This window comes from Prionailurus bengalensis, chromosome D1 (assembly GCF_016509475.1).
Source record: "Prionailurus bengalensis isolate Pbe53 chromosome D1, Fcat_Pben_1.1_paternal_pri, whole genome shotgun sequence".
NCBI lineage: Eukaryota > Metazoa > Chordata > Mammalia > Carnivora > Felidae > Prionailurus > Prionailurus bengalensis.
The window spans coordinates 10,249,404-10,273,513 of NC_057346.1; the positions used below are offsets into that span (position 1 = coordinate 10,249,404).

Consider the following 24,110-nt stretch of genomic DNA (forward strand, 5'->3'; position numbering starts at 1 on the left):
CCATTATTTCTTATGGGGAAATTTGCTTACATATACAAGTGCTTTGGATTACAAGCGTGTTTCTGGAATGAATTAAGCTCACAAACCAAGGTTTTACTGTCTACATATACCACATCTTCTTTATCTATTCATCCACTGATGGAAATTTAGGTTGTTGCTGTCTCTTGGCTGTTGTAAATAATGCTACATTGAACATGGAGGTGCAGATATCTTCTGGAGTTAGTGTTTTTGTTTTCTTTAGATAAGTACCCAGAAGTAGGATTACTGAATGATATGGTAGTTCTGACAGTGGCTGTGCATATTTACATTCCCACCAACGGTACATATACAAGGGTTCCCTATTCTTTACATCCTCACCAACACTTGCTATTTCTTGTCTTTTTGATGCTAGCCATCCTAACAAGTGTGAGTTGATATCTCATTGTGGTTTTGATTTGCATTTACGTCGTGATTGGTGATACTGAGCATTTTTCCATGTGCCTATTGACCATCTTCATGTCTTCTTTGGGAAAACGTCTATGCAGATCTTCTGCCCTCTTTTTTTTTAAATTTATTTATTTGTTTTGAGAGAGAGAGAGAGCGCATGAGCGCATGTGATGAGTGGGGGAGGGGCAGAGAGAGAGGGAGAGAACCCCAAGCAGATTCTACATTGTCAGCTCAGAGCCTGACTCGGGGCTCCATCTCATGAACTGCAAGATCATGACCTTAGTCGAAATTAAGAGTTGGATGCTTAACTGACTGAGCCACCCAGGTACCCCCTTCTGCCATTTTTTAATTGGATTATTAGTTTTTTCGGTATTGAGTTGTGTGGGTTCTTTATGTTTTGGATATTAACTGATTTTTTTTTGGCTCTGGTTTAAAAACTTTCACACTATCATAAGCCTTTTATGCATGTTGCTATTAAATCTGAATGACCATTATTTTTAATAGCTGAATGATATTGCAGGAAACATTGCCTTTAAAAAAAAGTAGTAAAATACACATAACATTAAATTTACCCATCCTAATTATTTTTAAGTGTACAGTTGAGTTACATTAAGTACATACACATTATTGTGCTGTCATGACCACCATCCATCCACTTTTCATCTTGCAAACTGAAACTCTGTTCCCATTAAACAGCGACTCCTCTGGGAATGCAAACTGGTGCAGCTACTCTGGAAAACAGTATGGAGGTTCCTCAAAATATTAAAAATAGAACTACCCTGTACCCAGCAATAACACTACTAGGATTTTATCCAAATGATATGGGAGTGCTGATTCATAGGGGCACATGTACCCCAATGTTCATAATAGCAATTTTGACAATACCCAAAGTATGGAAAGAGCCCACATGTCCATCAACTGATGAATAGATAAAGAAGATGTGGTGTGTGTGTATATATATACATGTATACATACATATACATATATATCTACATACACACACACAATGGAATATTACTCAGCAATCAGAATGAAATCTTGCTATTTGCAATAATGTGGATGGAACTAGAATATATTATGCTAAGCGAAATAAGTCAGCCAGAGAAAGACAGATAATCATATAATTTCACTCATATGTGGAACTTAAGAAATACAGCAGATGAACATAGGGGAAGGGAAGCAAAAAAGAAGATGAAAACAGAGAGGGATGGGGCGCCTGGGTGGCTTAGTCAGTTGAGTGTCCAACTTCGGCTCAGGTCATGATCTCAAGGTTCATGAGTTCAAGCCCCGCATCGGGGTCTGTGCTGACAGCTGTTAGGCTAGAGCCTGCCTCGGATTCTGTGTCTCCTCTCTCTCTCTCTCTCTCTTTCTCTCTCTCCCCTCCCCTGTTCATGCTGTCTCTCTCTCTTTCTCAAAAATGAACATAAAATTTTTTTTTTTTTAAAAACAGAGAGGGAGGGAGGCAAACCATAAGAGACTCTTAAATACAGAGAACAAACTCAGGTTTGCTGGCAGAGTGTTGGGTGAGGTGATGGGCTAATTGGGCAATGGGCATTAAGGAGAGCACTTGTGGGGATGAGCACTGGGTGTTATATGTAAGTGATGAATCACTAAATTCTATTCCTGACATCATTATTACACTAGATGTTAACTAACTTGGATTTAAATTAAATAAATAAACAAACAAAAAAAGAAAAATCAACTTTAGGAAAAATAGAAAATGGCATAAGGAAGGAAAAGTAATTATAGTTTTCTACATGATCGTGTTGCGAATGACATTTTTATAGTCAATAATATGAATATTAAGTGTTAATCTAACTAATATTATGATAGTGATATTTAAAATATTGGGAGATTTAAGGGGTGCTCATGCATAGTGGAGATGGGGAGAGAGAGGAGAGCTAAATCCTTATCTTTCCTAGTAGAAAGCCAGTAAAAGTCTAATGTGAAAAATAACAAGCATGTTAATTAGCAATATGGAGGTAAAAATCAAGAGTCAAATTAAAGTATTTGAAAGCGTTGGCCTCTAGGGACAGGAAAATGGAGTAAAGGGATTAGAGACCTCAGTTTATCATAGGAAGTTTTTTGGAATTGGTCGATTCTTTAAAACTACATATATGAAATTGAACTATGTGTGTGCATTTAAACTACATAGATGTGCGATTTAAATTACAATTGCAGGAACTTCTGGTTGCTCAGTGGGTTAAAGGTCAGACTCCTGATTTCAGCTTAGGTCATGGTCTTGCAGTTGGTGAGGTGGGGCTCTGCACTGACAGCAAGGAGCCTGCTTAGGATTCTCTCCCTCATCTTCTCTCTCCCTCTTTCTCTCTTTTGCTCAAAATAAATAAATAAACTTAAAAAATAAATTAAATTAAAATTGCAGAAGAAAAAAACATGAAGTAATACAATTTAAGGGAAGAGAGGAATCCTCTACATTTTCTTCCAGTCCTCCCCTTGTCCTTGAAGGAGTTTAGGACACGTATTCCAAAATACGCCACTTCGGCATACTGAGCTGAAGGCACTTGAGAAACAGCAGATGCAGGAAGGGCTCCTGACCTCCCCTTTTCTACCTAAAAACAGGCCATAAAATTTCCTACAGGAAGGAAGCCCTCCCTATACCAGGAGGCTCTTATCACCAGAGCCTGGGAACGGACATTGAAATGGATCTTATGTACAAGCTTATTAAAATAGCCTCATCTTCCGCTAGGTTTGCTTCTCTCATATAGCTCATGTTGCTTCTCCCAGTTTACTGCCCCCAGCCCTGACTCCTGGTCTTGTCGTTTCCTCACAAACTTATCCTTTCTTGTCTTAAAAAAAAGGTATGAAAGCTTCCTGCTCTAGTCACTTCTCCAGGGTTTCATTATCATACAAAGGCCCCCACAGACATGTAGAAATTTAATAAAATGTATACTTTTCTCCTGTTAAAAAAATATAAATAAATAAACAATGACTCCTCATTCTCCCATTCTCTAAGCCCCTCCCCTTCCAGTCTACTTTGTGTTAGCTACATTATTCCCTTAGGCCTGGTGAGACTCTGATCATGGTCCGGCTCTTCTTTTCCTAGCTGCTATTGGAAAGAGAGAAACTTTAGGAGCAAGATATATTTATTAATATTTATATATTCAAGATATATTTCTTAATATTCCAGATATTTTAATTTGCTGAACCTGTTGCATCTTGTCTTCACTTGATTAACAGATTTATAAAATGCTAGTGCTGAAAGGCATTAAAATGCAGTGTGTTCCTCACCCCTAGCTGTGTAAAAAGCGCTTAAGAAGTTACTTTAGATGCCTCCGGTGGAGTTGCGGCTGAGGAGGCTGGGAGATTGGGAGGTAGTTTGGAGGTAGAGAAAAAGAAGGTAAATGAGCTGGCCTATGGATCCCCCTGGCCCTAATTAGCAAAGGTGTGCTTTTTTTCTGTTTATATATCTGGATTTCAACAAGTTGTAATCTGAAAAAAGATTAGAAGGCAAACAAGCGCTAGAAGGAAGAGAAAAATGAAACTATTAGCCCAATCCCTAGACTGTAACAGCCTCTGAAAGCATATGGTGTTTCATCTGCTGCCCTGGTAAACTTTAGAACCAAGCAGCAGAGCTCCTCAGCGCCTAGGCTTGCGCTACAGGGCTCTTTTCAGATAAACGTCTTTGTGGGGGAGGTGGGTGGTGAATTGGCAGTCAGTACATTTTCATTTTCTTCTTTCCCTTTAGTGCCCTTGTCCCCCACTCCCTTTCCTGCCAAGTTGCTTTTTTTTTAGTTCACCCTACTTTTTGGGATGTTGTAAGATCCCAGGATTTGGAGTCAGCACTGAATTCAAATCTCTTGCCACTTACCAGCCCTGTGACCCTGGCATGTTTTTATTCTGTACCTTGGTATTAATATTTATTCACAGGATCAGTCTGTGTGTGATAAATACATAATTATTAAAATAATATTTTATATTTATATATAAAATAAAATATATTTTTATTTTTTTAATGTTTATTAATTTTTGAAAGAGAGATGGGGCGAGGGGCAGAGAGAGAGGGAAACAGAGGGTCCAAAGCAGGGTCTGTGCTGACAGCAGAAAGCCCAATGTGGGGCTCGAATTCACAAACCAGGAGATCATGACCTGAGTCAAAGTCTGATGCCCAACTGACTGAGCCACCCAGGTGTCCCTATATTTATTTCCTATATTTATTTTTATGTCTGCAGGAAAGGATATGGTAAAGTGCTTAGCACAGTCCTGTCAGGTAGTTGCTCCTTCTGTCATATATAGTATTTTTTTAAATTACTTCTCTCTGTTGTCTCAGTAATCACTTTATGGTATAGTTATTTATGTGCCTGTAAGCACTGGTCTTGGCACAAGCCTGGCAGATAGCAGGGGCTCAAGAAAAGTTGGCTGGTTTCAGTAAATGAATACATGGACTGACAGGGTCTAGTCTAGAAGGATCTTATGAAATGGAATCTAGCAAGCTGAATATTTTATTAGGTAGATGAAAAAATTTTTTATAAGTGCAAGGATGAAAGTGATGTGACTTAACAGTAGAATGTATTAAAAATTACTTAGGGGTTTTAGTTGATAGTTCAGTGTGAGTCAACAATATGAGGTGGTAACCAAAAATAAAGAAAGAAAGAAAACAAAAGAACGTGAAGTCTCTTAAATGAGGAAACAGAGTGTCTGGTGTTATACCCAGAGTATTGTGTTTGAAACTATGTATTGTAGTTTTAGAGGTATTTAGATAAGAATAGCAATAATTATTGAAATTATTTTGTTTTTAGTGTTTTTTGAAAAAAAATTACCAAAACAGAGAAACTACCAGCTAACATAATCAAGAAGAAAAAGGGAGGAAGTACAAATATTCAAAACAGGAAATGGTAGTGGAAAGAAATCCATTGAAATAGATAAAATTTACGAGACTTTCTAGGCCTTTATGCAGATACATTTCAGAACCTCGTGAAATGGATAATTTTCTGGGAAAACACAGATTACCAAAATTCATAGAGATAGCAGGTTTGAACAGAACAGTTTTTATAGAGGAAAAAGGGGTACTTGTTAATTATCTACCTCTCAAAAAAAGCACCAGACCCAGATTTCTTCATAGAGAAATGCTACCAAACCTTCAAATATCAAATAGTCCTAAAGCTCTGTATATCATTTCAGAGAAAATGAAACAAGTATAATGTTCATTATCTACACATGATGCAGACGATACAGAAAATTTATTTATTCATATTACTTATGAATATCAATGAAAAAATAAAAAATATATAGTGCTAATACAGTACAAAAATATTCTAATAACAAATAGAATCCAACACTATATAAAAATATAATTCACAATGATGAGGTAGGATTAATTTCAAGAATGCAAAGTAGTTTCATTATTTGGAAATCCATTAACGTATGCCATATTAATAGGTCTCAGGATAAATAGTCATAGGATTATCTCTATAAATGCTGACAAAACTTTTGTCAGAATTCAACATCCATTCCTCATAAAAATACTCAAGAAAACAGGACTTGATGGATACTTTCTTAATGTGATTTTATATACATACATACACATATATACACATACAGGTAAATATATGTACATCCAATATATATGTAATAATATATTTATATATAAATATATGTATGTGGATATATATGCATATACACATGTGGATATAAAGGTATAAGTATGTGTATATGTATATATACACATACATATAATACATTTTGTGTGTATGTGTGTATATATATACACATTTATATATTTATATATGTGTGTATATATGTATACATGCATACACAAACATATATATTTTACTCTTAATCTTAAAACCAGTGATATTAAAATGAGAAACACTATAGGTATTTCAAGATAAGAGCGAGGAAAGGATGTCCCCTATTCCACTGCTTTTCAACCGGATGTAACCAATACAGTCTGACTAAAGAAACTGATTAGAGGCCCAAAGATTAGTAGGGTAAGACTCTCTGTTTGCAGATGATATCCTAGTAAATCTGGAAGACCACACAGAATCAATGACAAAACCAATTCAAACAATAAAAGGTAAGGTGACAGGATGTAAAATTAACCTACTGAAATCAATAGCCTTCATATACACAAACAATAACTAGTTAGGGCACATAATGGTAGAAAAAACTTTTACAGTAGCAACAAAGAAGATTAAATATTCAGGAACTTAATAAGAAATGTGCAAACTTTAAAACACTCTTTGGGGTGCCTGGGTGGCTCAGTCCGTTGATGCTTGATTTTGGCTCAGGTTGTGATCCTAGGGTCATAGGATAGAGCCCCATGTTGGGCCCTGCACTGAGCATGGAGCCTGCTTGAGATTCTCTGCCTCTGTCTCTCTCCCCCTGCCTTTCTCCCTTACTCTCATTCACTCACTCACTCTCTCTCTAAAATCACAAGACTCCTAAAAGACACAATCAAACAAATGAGAAAACATCCTGTGTTCTTGAATACGATAATTCAACATCATAAAGATGTCAATATTCCCTAAGTTAATTTTAAAATTTAATACAATCTTTAAAATTCCAACAAGCTTTTAAAGGAAATTAGACCAATACTAAAGTTTATATGGAAAAATAAATATGCAAGTATAGTCAAGAAAACATGAAAAAAAGAAGATTTTAAGTGAAGGGACTAGCCTTTTCAGACATTAAAAAATACTATAAACACTCTATGATTAAAACATTGTGATATCAGTACATAAATAAATAAACAAGTGATATAGAATAGAAAGCCAAGAAATAAACCCAAGAACTAATGGAAATTTAATTTATTATAAGATGGCATCTCAAATCACTGGGCAAAGAGAGTCTGGTTTTACTTTTAAATTTATTTCCTGCATTTTTTTATTGTGGTAAACAACATGTAATGTAAAATTTACCATCTTAGCCATCTTTAGAGGTAAAGGTTAGTGTTAAGTTTATTCACATTGTTGTGGAACAGATCTTCAGAACTTTTTCAGCCTGCAGAACTGAAACTCTACCTTTTTGTGTGTGTGACTAGATTGTTTTGTTTATAATAATGTCCACAAAGTTCTTCTGTGTTGTAGCATGTGACAGAATTTCCTTTCCTTCCTTTTTAGTGGACACTAGGTTGTCCATTTTTTTTTTTTTTAATTTTTTTTTTTCAACATTTATTTATTTTTGGGACAGAGAGAAACAGAGCATGAACGGGGGAGGGGCAGAGAGAGAGGGAGACACAGAATCGGAAACAGGCTCCAGGCTCTGAGCCATCAGCCCAGAGCCCGACGCGGGGCTCGAACTCACGGACCGCGAGATCGTGACCTGGCTGAAGTCGGACGCTTAACCGACTGCGCCACCCAGGCGCCCCTAGGTTGTCCATTTTTTGATTATCATAAATAATGCTGCTATAAACACAGGTATACAAATATTTCTTTGATTCCTTGCTTCCAGGGCCATTGCATTTTAACACAATGGTGTTAGCCTTGCTTATCTGTGCTGAAGATATATTAAGCATTCAGCATATTAAGCACATGAAAGAAAAGACTGTATGATGTGAAATTCTTTTAAAAGCAAAGCCACTGGGGCTTCTGGGTGACTCAGTTGGTTGAGTGTCCGACTTTGGCTTCAGGTCATGATCTCACAGTTTGTGAGTTCTAGCCCCACATCAGGCTCTGTGCTGACAGCTCAGAGCCTGGAGCCTGCTTCAGATTCTGTGTCTCCCCCTCTCTCTCTGCCCCTCCCTTGTTCGTGCTCTGTTTCTCTCTCAAAAACAAACAAACATTAAAAAAAAAAAAAGAATTGTTTAAAAGCAAAGCTATAAACTTTTCCTTATAGTTTTTTGATGTTCCATTATTTAAAAAAAAATTTTTTTAACATACACATGTTTGAGAGTGAGAGAAACAGAGTATGAGTGGGGGAGGGGCAGAGAGAGTGGGAGACACGGAATCTGAAGCAGGCTCCAGGGTCCGAGCTGTCAGCACAGAGCCCGATGTGGGGCTTGAACTCATGGACCTCGAGATCATGACCTGAGCTGAAGTCGGACACTTAATTGACTGAGCCACCCAGGTGTCCCTATATTCCATTATTTAAATAGATAATTTCTACTGTAATCATACCTACCAAGATGATTAATAATCTTATTTGTTCTTTAGCATAATTCTGATAAATTTGAATAAATTTAAAGTAAATGGAAAACATAATATATACATAAGATATGAAGATTATTATTTCTTAAAGCTTAGGAACCCATTTTAACTTGGAGAATGTCAAGTATTTCATATCCTCTTATGCTATTTTCCTGGCTATAGGGTAAAAATCAGACTTATTTTAGGAGTCACCAGTTTGGAGTGTTATTTTCAACCTTCTAAGTGTGAGTTTTTTGACAGTTTTTTGACAGGGGAGTAAGGGTCAGAAGAATGTAAGTTGTTCTTCTCCGTTGGATTTCAGGATATACTCAAAAGGTGTCATCTCTTACTCAAGTTTTCAAACTAAACAGGTTGTGCTGGGAACCCATTCCAATTCCTTATCTTTATATTTGAAGGCATTCATTTGCCCCTGTGTTTTTCTTACTGATATTTGTCTTTCTGTTTTTGCTGCTGTCTGAAGGTACAATCACTGGTTTGATGGGATGGCTTTGCTTCACCAGTTCAGGATGGAGAAGGGCACAGTGACATATAGAAGCAAGTTCCTACAGAGTGATACTTATAAGGCCAATAGTGTTCATGATCGAATTGTGATCTCAGAATTTGGCACGCTGGCTGTCCCTGACCCCTGCAAGAATGTTTTTGAACGTTTCTTATCAAAGTTTGAAGTGCCTGGTAAGCAGTCTTTACTGTGCTCAGAATTTCTGGGTGATAGTGATGACTCTTTAATTATGATGTATGTCAATCTATATAAATACATACCTTGAAGTAGAATTTTTTTCTTTTTTTTTGGTATAAGAGGATGTTTAAACTGTGTTCTTGCTCTGACTGTGCTACAGTAAGTTGTGGTGTTTAAGTAACTCTGGGATTTGGTTTCAGCAATAACTGACAACACCAATGTCAACTACGTGCAGTACAAGGGTGACTACTACCTTAGTACTGAGACCAACTTTATGAACAAAGTGGACATCAAAACTCTGGAAAAAACCGAAAAGGTAAAATATAGTTTAAGAAAATGAATAAGGACGCCTGGGTGGCTCAGTTGTTTAAGTGTTTGATTGGGTCAGGTCATGATCTCATGGTTTGTGGGTTGGAGCCCTGCCTCAGGCTCCCTGCTGTCAGCACGGAGCCTACTTCAGATCCTTTGTCTCCCTCTCTCTCTGCCCCTCCTCTGTGCTCTCTCTCTCTCAAAAATAAAAAATAACGAACATTTACAAAAATGAATAAAATAGACCCTAACATTTCATTCCTTTCCGAATACTTTTTTTTTTTTACTTTTTTTTTTTCAACGTTTATTTATCTTTGGGACAGAGAGAGACAGAGCATGAACAGGGGAGGGGCAGAGAGAGAGGGAGACACAGAATCGGAAACAGGCTCCAGGCTCTGAGCCATCAGCCCAGAGTCCGACGCCGGGCTCGAACTCCCGGACCGTGAGATTGTGACCTGGCTGAAGTCGGACACTTAACCGACTGCGCCACCCAGACGCCCCAGTTTCCGAATACTTTTTAGAGGGGTAGTTATCTGAAGAAGAAATTGGAGCCTTTATGAAACAAAGAAAGAAAAGTTACCCACTGATTCAGGGTATTACTCTGCACCTTCTGTCCTCAGTAGATCTAGGCCTGTGAGGTTGGTTTTCCTTAAAGATAATTCTAGATGTCTTCCTTAGTCCTAATATCTGAAGGCTATAGTAAAGGAAAAATACAATAGTACAGATTTAAGTTGGCCATTTCATGTTCTTCCTAGCTACAGATAGAATTGGATTAGAGACTGTCTAGGCCCCTCCTGCATTCACCTAACACATTAATAAAAATTAAATTAAATTTGGACCAGAACTTTAATTCTTATTTTTTGAACTTCCCTGCAATCTTGGTGGGGGATGGGGAATCCTTACTGGATAATCATTTTTGTCCATTTGATGGTGGTGGTGGTGGAGTTTTTATTTATTATTTAGTCTCAATTTCTTTAGAAGGAAAAATAATTTTGATTTCTTAGAGGTGAGACATTAGGGCTTAGACTATAGTTGTCATATCTTATTTTTAAGATGTCTGACACATTCCTACTGTTGATAAATGTAAGTAGAGATCTTCCCATTTTAACATTTAAAAGTCTCTGATGGTCTTAAATTTGCAGGTAGACTGGAGGAAATTCATTGCTGTGAATGGAGCAACTGCACATCCTCACTATGACGCTGATGGAACAGCTTACAACATGGGGAACTCCTATGGGTCACGTGGTAAAGTTGGGAAGGAGGTCTTTTTAAAAATAATTAGGAGTTAACTATCTCCCCAGTGTTCCATTATAGTTAAGGTGTAGACATAGGGAACTTTGTTTAAAAGGGTCAGGAGGAAATCTCCAAAGTTGCATAACTGAGCTGAAGGTACCTAATTTACTGTGTTCTATGGTCCTTTTGCACATATGCTTAGCAACTGATTTGCTATTTGACCTTTTCAGCATGACTTATATTTTTTATGTTCTGTTGTGCTTTTTGGCTTACAGGCATTACAGGGATTTTCAGTATGTATTTCTCAAACTTGAATTAAAAAAAAATCACACTATAAGTACAAGAAATTTAGAATGGTACAGCAAACAGATGTGGGGAAAGTACATTGTTCATTACATGGGAAAGGATTTATTTTTATTATGGGAAAAATACACTACAGAGTAAGTTAAGGTTATTGTGTGTTTGTATTTCCAGCCATTTACATCACATCTGTTTCCTGGTCATCCACAACTCCTTTTCCAACTGCCTACCAATCTGCTCCAGAAACTTCTAATAGCTAATAATGATAGCTAACATTTATTGAGTGCCTAGTATATCCTGGTGTTAAGCATTTTTCAATGTACTTTTTAAATTTAGTCCTTATAATGACTCTCTGAGAGAGGTACTGTTACTGCCCCCATTTTACAGACAAGGGCAGTGAATCTGGAGACTGTGTAAGATACTTGGTTAGGCAAGTTTCTAGTGTGTAAGGCCAGTCTTGCCAGCAAGTCTGAATCACACCCAAAGTCACTCTGTTAGACTATCTTCGTAATTATTTATTACTGAGTACAGAAGACTGTCAGAGCATGCAAATTCATGTTCCTGTAACCTGAGTGCATGTCTCTCTGAAGAGAAATAGGTAGGTGTTCGATATTTCTGACTATCTGTCTTAACCTGTCCATCAGTCTATCATGTATAACCTGTGAAACCTTTGTATGGTTTAGCTTTTGTGTAGGTTAATGTGTGCCTTTGGTGAGTAATTGGCTTTGCAGGGTGTTTGTGTCTACTTCTCCATATTGACATAGGTGACTGTGTATTAAAATGCATAGTGCAGGTTTGTTTTTTGCTGGCTCAAGTAGAGCTAGGTATCCTAAAACTTCATCACCCAGCTCTCTCTCCATATATATATGTATTTTTTAATGTTTATTTCTTTGGGAGAGAGAGAGTGAGAGATAGAGTGTGAGCAGGAGAGGGGCAGAGAGAGAAGGAGACACAGAATCTGAAGGCTCCAGGCTCTTAGCTGTCAGCATGGAGCCCGATGTGGGGCTTGAACTCATGAACCACAAGATCATGACCTGAGCTGAAGTCAAGATGCTTAACCGACTGAGCCACCCAGGCGCTCCTCTATCCTCTTCTTTATTACCTGATCTTGAGTAGGAAATGTGTTCTTCACGGCTGTTATAGGAAACAGCAAACATCCTTTTAGGTAAAATGTTTCAGGAAATGGGTAAACTAACTCCGCAGTTTTTTGTCCCTCCATCTTTTTTGATCATTAAAAAATTTCATTAAAAATGGTACCTATTCTATATACTTCTCTGGTCTGTTTTTTATTCCCTTAACAATGTATTAAAATATTATAATAATTATTTCTTATGTCAAGAAACATTTCCCAGAATCAGGCTGCATAGAATTCTCCTAAGTAGATGACCTATTTTAAAAACTATTTTCTTGGGGCGCCTGGGTGGCGCAGTCGGTTAAGCGTCCGACTTCAGCCAGGTCACGATCTCGCGGTCCGTGAGTTCGAGCCCCGTGTCAGGCTCTGGGCTGATGGCTCAGAGCCTGGAGCCTGTTTCCGATTCTGTGTCTCCCTCTCTCTCTGCCCCTCCCCCGTTCATGCTCTGTCTCTCTCTGTCCCAAAAATAAATAAACGTTGAAAAAAAAAATTAAAAAAAAAAACTATTTTCTTGTTAATTAAAATATGGTTGACAAAAAGTATATTTCCTAATAAATTAAGTCTATTAATCAAGTAGATAACTGGTAACTAGTTCATAATATGATAGATACTGTTTAGCTTTTCTGAATTATATATTCTAAAATAAGTAGTCGTTAGATCAGTGGTTCTTAGCCTTTAGTGTGCCTCAGAATGTTCTGGAATGCTTCCTAGCAATGTAGATTACTGGGCTTTATCTTCAGAGAGTTTGGTTCAGTAGACCTGAAAAAGGACCAAGAATCTGCATTTCAATCACCCCCTTACCCCTTATCTCGGCACATTTTAACAAGGTCCCCACGTGATTTTGGTGCAAGTGACTCCTGGATCTTTGAGAAACCCTGCCACCAGTCATCAGGGGCTGTGGCTGTTCTTGGTACTTTGCCTCAGTCTATTATACAAAGTCCTGAAGAGTCTCCCAGAGTTAGATGCAGCGTTGGGCAGGTCATTCCTCTGGGCATTCCTTTGTTGGGTGTTTCCTGGGTATGTGTCTGTCTTGCTCATGGCTTCACAACTTGCAGTTAGAACAGTTCATTAATTAATACTGGTTAAATTTAGTGAGTTTTGTCACTTAAACCACTGAGATGAGCAATTCTTTATCTTCTAATCTCAACTGAAACTGAATCTCCTCCTCCCCCTCCCCTCCCCCTCTTCCTCCTCCCCTCCTCCTCCTCCCCTCCTTCTCCCCTCCTCCCCTTCCTCCTCCCTGTCTTCCTCCCCCTCTCCCCCTCCTCCCTCCCTCCTCCCCCTCCTCCTCCCTCTCTTCCTCCTCCCCCGCCTCCTCCCCTCCTCCTCCTCCTCCCCTTCCTCCTCCTCCTCTTCGTCTTCCTCCTTCCTCGATTGTTCAGTTCAACCAGAGTTTTTGAACTGGAGCGCAAATGTACATGTAGCTGTAGAGAGGTTGTGTTTGGGAGAAATTTAGTGATTCTCATAATAAAGTGCTTGCTGGTAATTTCTGTCTTTACGAAATAAAAAGCTTTTAACTATTTAAGCATTTCCCTGCATTTTTAAAGGCTTTAAAAAATGAACAGAAATCCTCTAAATAATCAATCCAAGTAGTTTTTAGTACTAATGAAATGTATGTAATCTGTTAGATAGTAATATGGTACTTTTGGAACTGTAGAACTGGTCTTTTATCGCTTTTATAACTCATCACTGTCTAAAGCATGATGTTTTATATATAATGGGTGTGCAGAACACATCTATATCCTAACTCAGACCCCTTCAGTATTTTATATCAATTGGATATAAAAATTGATATAAAATACTCAGTGTTTTTACTAGGATGTCTAATAGGTGTTACAAAATTAACTTATTTAAAACAAGACTCCTGAACTTTTCCCCTAAATTTTCTCTGCCTAAAAGATTCCCCATTTAAGCTGATGGTAACTTCATCCTTCCAGTTGCTCAGGATGATAATTTTGGAATCATCCTTCACATCTGTCTCTCACATCCATATCCAGTTGGTCAAAAAGCAATTGCAGCAGTGCCTTCAAAATAAATTTAAAAATCCAACCACCTCATATGACCTCCACTGCTGGCATTCTGGTTTGAGCCCACCATCCTCTCGCATGTGAATTGGTGTAATAGCTTCTTAACTGGTCTCTGGGCATCTACCCTTGCCCCATTTCGGTTTATTGTCAGCATATCAGCCAATTATCATTTTAGCCCACCCACCTCATCTCAGACTTTTCTTGCTTACTCTGACAAGGCCTCACTGGCCTTCATGCTATTATTTGGACACTCCAGGCTTAGTTTTGGCTGAGAATCTTTGCATTTATTCTTGTCTCTGCCTGGAATGTGTTTCTCCCAGATATCCTCAAGCCTCTCTTCCTCACCTCCTCTTGGTCTTTTCTCAAATGTCACTGTCTTAGTGAAGCCTTCTCAGATCACCCTATCAACAATTGCAAACAGTGGCCCCCATCCATATACACTTATTCCCAGTCCCTATAGATCTTATCATCATCCGATGCTTTATACTTTTACTTATTGGATGCTTTATTAGAATCTGAGCTTTGTAAAAGAAAAGGCTTGTGTACATTTGGACCCTGCTGTGTATAAGTGTCTGGAAGATAAACTTAGGACACTTAGAAGAGTGTTTGGAATATAGTTGACGCTCAAGAAGTAATGGCTGAATAAATGAATAGAGAACAGAAGGGTTATCTTGTTCCAAAAGAAGCTGAGTGTTTGCAAAGTTATGTGTTACCCCAGTTTTTCAGGACCAGCATTGGCAATTCTAATACCAGAAATATAATTCAATATGACCTCAGTATTTGTTTATTCACTGAACGATTTAAAACAATTTTTTAATGTTTATTTATTTTTGAGAGGTGGAGGAGGGGCAGAGAGAGAGGGAGACACAGAATCTGAAGGAGGCTCCAGGCTCCAGGCTCCAAGCTGTCATCACAGAGCCCAGTGCAGTGCTCAAACTCATGAACTGCGAGCTCATGACCTGAGCCAGAGTTGGATGCTTAACCGATGAGCCACCCTGGTGCCCCTATTCACTGAATAATTTAACAAACATAAGTTGTTAAGTAATCCATCAATAGCTATTTTTACTGTGCCTACTGAATGCTAAGTTCTTGCTTGGTACTGAGGATACAAAGATGAATCAGACACAATTCCTGCCCTTGAAGAGCTCACCAGTCTATTGGGAAGCAGATAAACAAGCACGAAATTATAGTGCAATAAGATAAGTGTATGACTGTACAGGATATAATCAGGGCATTGAGGAGAGGCACCAAATACCTTTGGGGTGGGGAAGAATCAGAGAGGGCTACTTGAGTGGTTACCTGAGCTGGTTCTTGCAGAAGTAGTAAGATGAATAATCACATGAATGAAGGCAATTGCATGAATGCATTAAGAAAGGATAAGATGGGACTTGGAGTGACCCCAGGGATCCAGAGGACTGGACAGGAGTTGGGTGTGGGGGCAAATGGAGATTGTAATTGTAGGGATTGGGGAATGGTGAGAGGGACAAGTAGAATTAGAGGATATTCTTGCCTGCTACCTGATCTTTTCCTATAAAGTAGAGAATGAGTTCATTTTTAGGGAGTGAGAGGGTAGTCTTTTGAGAGCATTAAAATGCAATAAACCTAGCTAGTAATCATGAAAAAAATGCAATAAACCGTTGGTTGATTACTTTGTGTGTATCATTTTAAAACCTTAGCTGATGACTTTCATAAAGTTAATATATTTTTTTTTATCCAAGTCTTTATTTGAAATAACCCTTATGGGTGCACCTGGGTGGCTCAGTTGGTTAAGCATCTGACTTCGGCTCAGGTCATGATCTCATGGTTCCTGAGTGAGTTCGAGCCCCACATTGGGATCTCTGCTAGCGGTGCAGAGCCTGCTTCAGATCCTGTCTCCCTCTCTCTGCCCCTCCCCCACTTGTGCCTCACGCTCTCTCTCAAAAATAAATAAACATTAAAAAAAGAAATAACCCTTTATGAAATATGGATGTCATGCATATATTGCATAAATCTCTAATCCATGAGTGCAAGGGTTGTATTTTATTTTAGAATGTGTATAAATAAGACAGGACTTTGTTTTCCAGGTTCTTGCTATAATGTTATTCGAGTTCCTCCAGAGAAGGTGGATCTTGGGGAGACAATCCATGGAGCCCAGGTGATATGTTCTATTGCCTCTGCAGAGGGGATGAGACCTTCTTACTATCATAGCTTTGGTAAGCCCAAATATAACACACATTACTTTGGGATGTGCCTTAAACGTCGCTGTAGCAGACAAGCTAGTGTTCGCATATACTGTGTTGATACCGCTTATCAAAATATGCTGATGAGACCAAGGTTGCATTTTAATGCCACTTCAGTTTATTTTGTTTAGTGACATACTTTTTATCCTGGCAATTACTAAAAAATTGACAATATCAAAAGTGAACCAGAATGTAAATTATGGACTTTGGGTGCATTTGATGGGTTGTCCGTTTGTCAGCTGTTGCAAATGTACCAACCACTCTAGTGGGGGATGTTGATGATAGGGAGGCTGTGTGTGGGGGGGGACAGGGTATAAAGTCTCTGTGCCTTCCCTTTAATTGTGTTACAAACCTGAAACTGCTCTACAAAAGTAAAGTCTTAGTAGAGAAAAATTATTTGACCATAAAAAAAATTGACAGAATTCAAAATTTTAGGTAACTTTAAAGCCATAGGTAATTATTTTCATGAAAAGGTCTTGACTATGTTTTTTTGGGGGGGGAAATTCATATTCTGTTTGATAGCCTCAGCTTTTTCTCAGAATATTTATTTTCTGCATTCTAAACCTTTATAGCCAATCTGTTGCTGAATCTTAACCTTCAGGATAAATAGCAAAAGGATTACAGAAGAAACATCTTGATCACAAATGACACTTTAATATTATGCTTCTTCACTTGGTTCGTAAACTGACCAATTTAAAAAGAAAAATAAGGAAGATAAAAAGCAAGCTGTGAGCATTCAACCCAAGCTGTTCTGAGCAGTTCCCTTTTTTATGTAGGAACAAGAAATATGTAAGGCAAAGCTGGGAAGCAGTGGAGAATTATTTCTGTCTGGCTTTTGTTTAGGTTAGAAGTATTATGTCCTGGCATTCAGATAAATCCCCATAACCGTCACATTTCAGACAATTCTAATTTACTAAATCCCATTTTATTATTTGCTGGAACCTTTCAGGAATGACAAGGAACTACATAATCTTCATTGAACAGCCTCTAAAGATGAATTTGTGGAAAGTTGTCACTTCTAAAATCCGGGGAAAGTCCTTTGCAGATGGAATAAGCTGGGAACCCCAGTATAATACACGGTTTCATGTGGTAGATAAGCACACTGGACAGGTGGAGTATCTTGACTATGTTTGTTTTGAAAATGGACAAATCTGTATATGGTTGATTTTTTTTCTGTCACTGGGTATTGCTGGTATAAGACATTTGTAATCAAGGATATTACCTTCTTCCGTAGGTGGGGCTAGCTACTTATTAATGAGTACAGTGGGTTTTGCATATTAGAAAATTGTAAGGAATGGTTTTACTTTTAATTATCTGATTCAACTAAAATGGCATCTAAGAAACCTTGGCATATTAGCATGAATTTTTCCATGTCATAATATTTGCTAAAGAGAATGTTGTTCACATAGAAGTCTTCTGTAACTTTTGCAATGATAATTTTTTGCTTGGTTCTATGACTTCTTGATATGTAAATATGATAATCCTACCAAAGTCCAAAGTGCGTTTGTTAAATATCTTTCTATACTCCTGTTTAGTAACACTATGGTATTTTGTCTTCTTTTTGCCTTTCTAAAGAGATGATATCCTAAATTTACTGTACCCTAATTTCATTACAAAAAAATCCTATTTTGATAATAAGTGCATTTTTCAAATAATCACTTAACTCATCATAAGCTACTTAATGGCAGTGTTTTCTCTTTTTTTAAATAGTTTTTTAAAGTTTATTTATTGACTTTGAGAGAGAGAGAGAGCACACCAGCAAGGGAGAAGCAGAGAGAGAGGGAGCTAGAGAATCCAAAGCAGTCTCTGCACTGTCAGTGCAGAGCCCAAGGGGCTCCATCTCCCAAACCACGAGATTTGACATGAGCCAAAACCAAGAATTGGACGCTTAACTTACTGGGCCACCCAGGTGCCTCAAAAGCAGTATTTTCTATTCAATCATGTAAGATAAAGTCTAGGATTTATTTATACCTCAAAACATTGGGCCCTATTTCATAAGGACTTTTAAGTTAGTTGTGACAGTTGATTGGTTTATATCAAATAGCCCCAGTTCATTGATTAATATGAAATGTGATGACCTAAGCAAGCAATGGTTAAATCAAAGTGTTTGCTTCTATGTTCCACATTCTACCTTTTATACTTACTAGGCCTGTCACTTAAAGGGGAGGAGGGAATCTTTTTAATTTAAACTTTGTGGATCTGTTCCTTAAAGAAAAAAAGAAAATATCTCTTTTTCTTTGTATTTTCCCTGCAGCTTCTTCCAGGGATGTACTACAGTAAACCTTTTGTTACTTTTCATCAAATCAATGCCTTTGAGGACCAGGGCTGTGTTGTAATTGATTTGTGCTGTCAAGATGATGGAAGAAGCCTAGAAGTTTACCAACTACAGAATCTCAGGAAAGTTGGGGAAGGGCTTGATCAGGTAAACATCTCTGATTTGTCAGAAGTTGTCAACATAATTTTGAACTAGCCAGGTTCTGGCTGTTTCTCTTGCTTCTTTGGCAGATAAGGAAGTAGAATGGTTTTAAAGCATTGAAGGCACAGCTTTGTCATTTACTTATTTAATACTTAAAAATAATTTGAGTTACTTACTTAATACCTGATAAATTAAAAGCATATTAAAGAAAACAAAGAGATGTGTTTTGGAGCACTGTGTGATTAGTTCCTTATTACACTTGAGAACTAAACATACTTCAGTTTCCTGGAAGGGATGGCAAAATGGACTATAATATCTTAATTCTCTGATAAAAGAAGCTGTTTTAGTTCTTCCAGCTGAGGGCATTCACTTTTTCCCGATACTGAATCCAAGGTAAAAATTTCCTGGATTATGTAATGCAAATTGTTTCAGGCTGTAGCTTTACTTAAAACTTTTTTTAAAACATTGATTTAATTTTATTTTATCTTTTAAGTTTACTTATTTATTTTGAGAGAGAGTAAGAGAGAGAGAGAGAATACCTTCAGTCATGAGTTGGGGTGGAGCAGAGAGAATACTGAGCAGGCTCTGTGCTGTCAGCTTGGAGCCTGATGCAGGGCTCGAACTCATAAAGTGTGAGATCATGTCTTGAGCTGAGATCAAGAGTCGGGTACTTAACTAGACTGAGCCACGCAGGCACCCCTAAAGTTAACTTTTCTTACAAAGCTTACTTATTAGTTATTATAGCTGTCTGATAGGTCTTGATATCTGCAGTATAAGTGCTAGCTCTTTTCTTTTTAAAGATTGCCTGGGTTTTTCTTGGCCTTTTTGCATTTCCATAAGTTTAGAGTCAACATGTCAGTTTTTGCAAATTAAGAAAAAACAAAATCTGATTGTATCATGTTGCAACTACAGATCAATTTGAGGATAATTGATGTCTTTACAACCGTAAGAAATGTTGAGTCTTCCAATCCATGAACATGGAATATCTTTCCATTTATTTGAGTCTTTTAAAAATTTCTCTCAGTAATGTTTATAAAGTTTTTGGTCAGGATATTGCATATCTTTTGTTAAACTTATCTGTAGGCATTCAGGTTTAGTTTTGAAACTATTATAAATGGTATATTTGATTAATTATTATTATTATTTTTAAAATATTTTATTTTTAAGTAATCTCTACACTCAATATGGGGTGTGAACCTACAATTTCAATATCAAGTGTTGCACACTCCAGTGACTGAGCCAGCAAGGCATCCCAGTCTTTTCTTTTAATTGTTAAGTTTTTTTATTCAAGTGTAGTTGACATACAATATTATATTAGGCACACAACATAGTGATTTAACATTTGTATACATTATGAGTTGATCGTCACAATAAATCTAGTATCTTCTGTCACCATAGAAAGTTGTTACATATTATTAACTATACTCTCTATGCTGTACATTGTATCCTCATGTCCTATTTATTTTATAACTGGGCTTTTATACTTTTTAATCCCTTCCCTGTTTTGCCCATCCCTATACTTTCCCCTCTGGCAGATACCAGATTGTTCTCTGTTACCATTTTTAGCATCACGTTTGCTTTAGATTTCCCCTCCTCCTCCCCCTCTTCCTCCTCCTCTTCCCCCTCCTCCTCCTCCTCTCCCTCCTCCTCCTCATCCTCGTCCTCGTCCTCCTCCTCCTCCTCCTCCTCTCCCTCCTCCTCCTCATCCTCGTCCTCGTCCTCCTCCTCCTCCTCCTCCTCCTCCTCCTTCTTCTTCTTTAATTTAAATTCAAGTTAGTTAACATACAGTGTAGTCTTGGTTTCAGGATTAGAACCCAGGGATTCATCTCTTACATGTGACACCCAGTGCTCATCCCAACAGGTGCCCTACTTAATGCCCATCACCCATTTAACCCATCCTCCCACCCACCGCCCCTCCAGCAACGCTCAGCTTGTTCTCTGTATTTAAGAATCTCTTATGGTTTGCCTCCCTCTCTGTTTTTATCTTATTTTTACTCCCCTTCCCCTATGTTCATCTGTTGTGTTTCTCAAATTACACATACAAGTATATGAGTGAAATCATATGATGTCTGTTTTTTCTCTGACTTATTTTGCTTAGTTTTTAAGCTTTCATTTTCTGTTTTTGCTGGTATATAGAAATGCAGTTGATTTTGTATATTGATTTCTTATTTAAATATCTTGCTAAATTCACTTATTAGGGTTTGAATAGTTGACTATAGATTATTTTTGATTTTCTATGTATATAATCATGTTATCTGAAAATAATGACAGTTTCATTTCTTTCTTTCCAGTCCTTATATGTCTTTTATTTTTTTTTTTTTCATGCCTTATTATATTGGCTAGGACCTCAAATTGAAAAGAAGTAGTTATAGCAGTAATCATTTTCCCCTTCTCATCTGGAAAATGTTTAATAATTCACCATTAAGTATGAAATTCCTACAGGTATTTTTGCAGATACCTCTATCAGGTTATCTTAATGATATCTTTTGATGAATAAGCATGTTCCAATCTATCAGTTTTTTTCTTTATGAGTAATACATTGTACATCCTATTTCAGACATCTTCCCATGATAAGGTCATAACAATATTTTCCCATATTACCTCTACAAGAGTTTTTAATTCTAAAAATTAAGTACTCATATATGCGTTATTCTGTTTTAGATTTATATTCTGTTCCATTGGTCTACTTAGGTATTCCTGTGCCAATATCCCACTATGCTGATTAATATCACTGTATGAAAAATCTTGATGTTTAGCAGATAAGGTCCTCCTAATATTTCCTTCTATAATGAGTGTCATGGCCATTCCTGGCCCTCTATAACTTTTTAAATTAAAAAAAAAATTTTTTTTTTATTTTAGAGAGAGAGAGCAAGCAGGGGAGAGGGGTAGAGGGAGAGAGAGAGAGAATATCCCAAGCAGGCCCCATGCTCAATAAGGAGCCCAAAGCAGGGCTTGATCCCATGATCCTGGGATCATGACCTGCCCCGAAATCAAGAGTTGGGTGCTCAACCAACTGAGAAACCCAGGTGTCCCTACATTAAAAAAATTTTTTTTAAATGTTTATTTATTTTTGAGAGAGAGAGACAGACAGACAGAGCATGAGTGGGGGAGGAGCAGAGAGAGAGGGAGGCACAGAATCTGAAATAGGCTCCAGGCTCTGAGCTGTCAGCACAGAGCCTGATGTGGGTCTCAAACCCATGAACTCTGAAACCATGACCTGAGCCGAAGTCAGACACTGAACTGATTGAACCATGTAGGCACCCCCCCTACATTTTTATATACATTTTAGAGTCAGCTTGTCAGTTTCTACACACACACACACACATACACACACACACACACACAGAACAACAAAAAAACCTGTCAGATTTTAATTGCATTTGCACTGAATCTGCGTATTAATTTGAAAGGTTAATATCTTTACTAATGTTGATTCTTCTAGTACATGAACACAATTTATCTTTCCATTTTATCACTTCTTTAAAGTGTTTTATAGCTATCTGGGTACGCATTTTATATGTCTTTTTTATTATAAAGAATATTATTAAATTATTACATTTACTCCTAGGTATTTACTTTGCTTTCATTTATGTTAATACTGCTGTATAGCAATATGTTTGATTTTAGTTTCTTGATCTTGTGCTCAGTTAATGAATACAGTAATTCAGTAATTCTAATAATTTATAGATTCTTTTAGATTTTATACATCTACAATCATATCTTATACAAGTAGTGACAGTTTCCTTTCCAAACTAGTTATTGATTTTCATTTTCTTGCCTTTCTTCATTGGACCTCCAGTACAGTGTTGAATGCAAGTGGAGATGGTTGGCATCCTTATCTGGTGTCCAATATGAGAGGAAAAGTCTTTAACATTTTACTGTTAGGTATGCTGTTTGCTATAGATTTAAACAAGCAAACAAACTAATAGACTTTGTTTTTTAGGTTTAAAGAAAAATCAAGCAGAACCTGGAAAGCACTCCCATGTATATTCCCTTCCCCTAATATCCCCAGATTCCCCTATTGTTGACATCTTGCCTTGGTGTGGTATATTTGTTACCATTGATGAACCAATATTTATATATTATTACTACCTAAAGTCCGTAATTTACACTAGGATTCACTCTGTGTTGTACAATTCTATGGGTTTTGACAAATGCATAAAGTCATGTATCTACCATTATAGTATCATACAGACTAGTTTCCCTACCCTTAAAATACCACATTCCATCTTCTTCCCTCCCCACTTCTCTCAACACCTAGCAACTAGTAATCTTTTTACTGTCCCTATACTTTCTCCTTTTTCAAGATGTCATGTAATTGGAATCCTAGAGTATGTAGCCTTTTCAGACTTGCTTTTTCCTCATAGTAATATATATTTAAAGTTTCTTCAGGTCTTTTGGTGGCTTGATAGCTCATTTTTTTCATCACTGAATGATATGCTGTTGTATGTATGTACTACGGTTTGTTTATCCATTCATTTATTGGAGGATACCTTGGTTACTTTCAGTTTTTGGCAAATATAAATAAAACTGCTGTTAACATTTGTGGGCAGATTTTGTGTGGACATAAGTTATTGATAGATTTTTTAAAAAATGTTTATTTTTTGAGAAACAGAGAAACAGAGCACGAACAGGGGAGGAGCAGACAGAGAGGGAGAAACAGAATCTAAAGCAGGCTCCAGGTTCTGAGCTGTCAATACATAGCCCGACGCTGGGCTTGAAATCAAAAATTATGACTGGAGCTGAAGTTGGATGCTTAACTGACTGAGCCACCCAGGTGCCCCAATAGATTCTTTTTTAAAGATAATTTTTCTCACTTAGGAAAGTTCCCTTTGACTTCTAGTTTACTAAGAACTTTAATTATGGATGGATGTTGGATTTTATCAAGTGTTTTTTCAATAGTTTTGAGATAATCCTCTGACGTATCCTTTATGTCATCAATGTGGTAAAGTACATTGATTGAAGAAATGTTTGTAATAACAGCTATTTATTGATTTTTGAATGTGAAGCTTTCCCTTCTATTCCTGAATCAAATCCCAATTGGTTGCTGTGTATTTTCTTTAAATATTGTTGGACTTACTTTGCTAATATTTTGTTTAGGATTTTGTTGCATGTATTTTATGAATAAAATTGGCCTATGATTTTTATTTCTTATAATATTCTTGTTAAGTTTTGGTATTAAGGTTTTGCTGATCTCATACAGTGAGTTGGAAATTGTTCTCTTTTCTCTACATGAGAATGTATAAGATTGGCATTATTTCTTAAAC

General features: G+C 37.2%; 1 protein-coding gene across 2 annotated transcripts in view; it reads left to right on the top strand.

The window, feature by feature from the left end:
• Positions 1-24,110, top strand: part of BCO2 (beta-carotene oxygenase 2) — a 46,204-nt gene that overhangs the window by 9,465 nt on the left and 12,629 nt on the right. For both annotated transcript variants that reach the window (XM_043579337.1, XM_043579335.1), the window contains exons 3-8: positions 8,992-9,203; positions 9,408-9,523; positions 10,659-10,761; positions 16,272-16,400; positions 17,377-17,537; positions 18,682-18,849. In XM_043579337.1, coding sequence (XP_043435272.1) covers positions 8,992-9,203; positions 9,408-9,523; positions 10,659-10,761; positions 16,272-16,400; positions 17,377-17,537; positions 18,682-18,849 — 889 coding nt within the window. The remainder of the gene's footprint in view (positions 1-8,991; positions 9,204-9,407; positions 9,524-10,658; positions 10,762-16,271; positions 16,401-17,376; positions 17,538-18,681; positions 18,850-24,110) is intronic.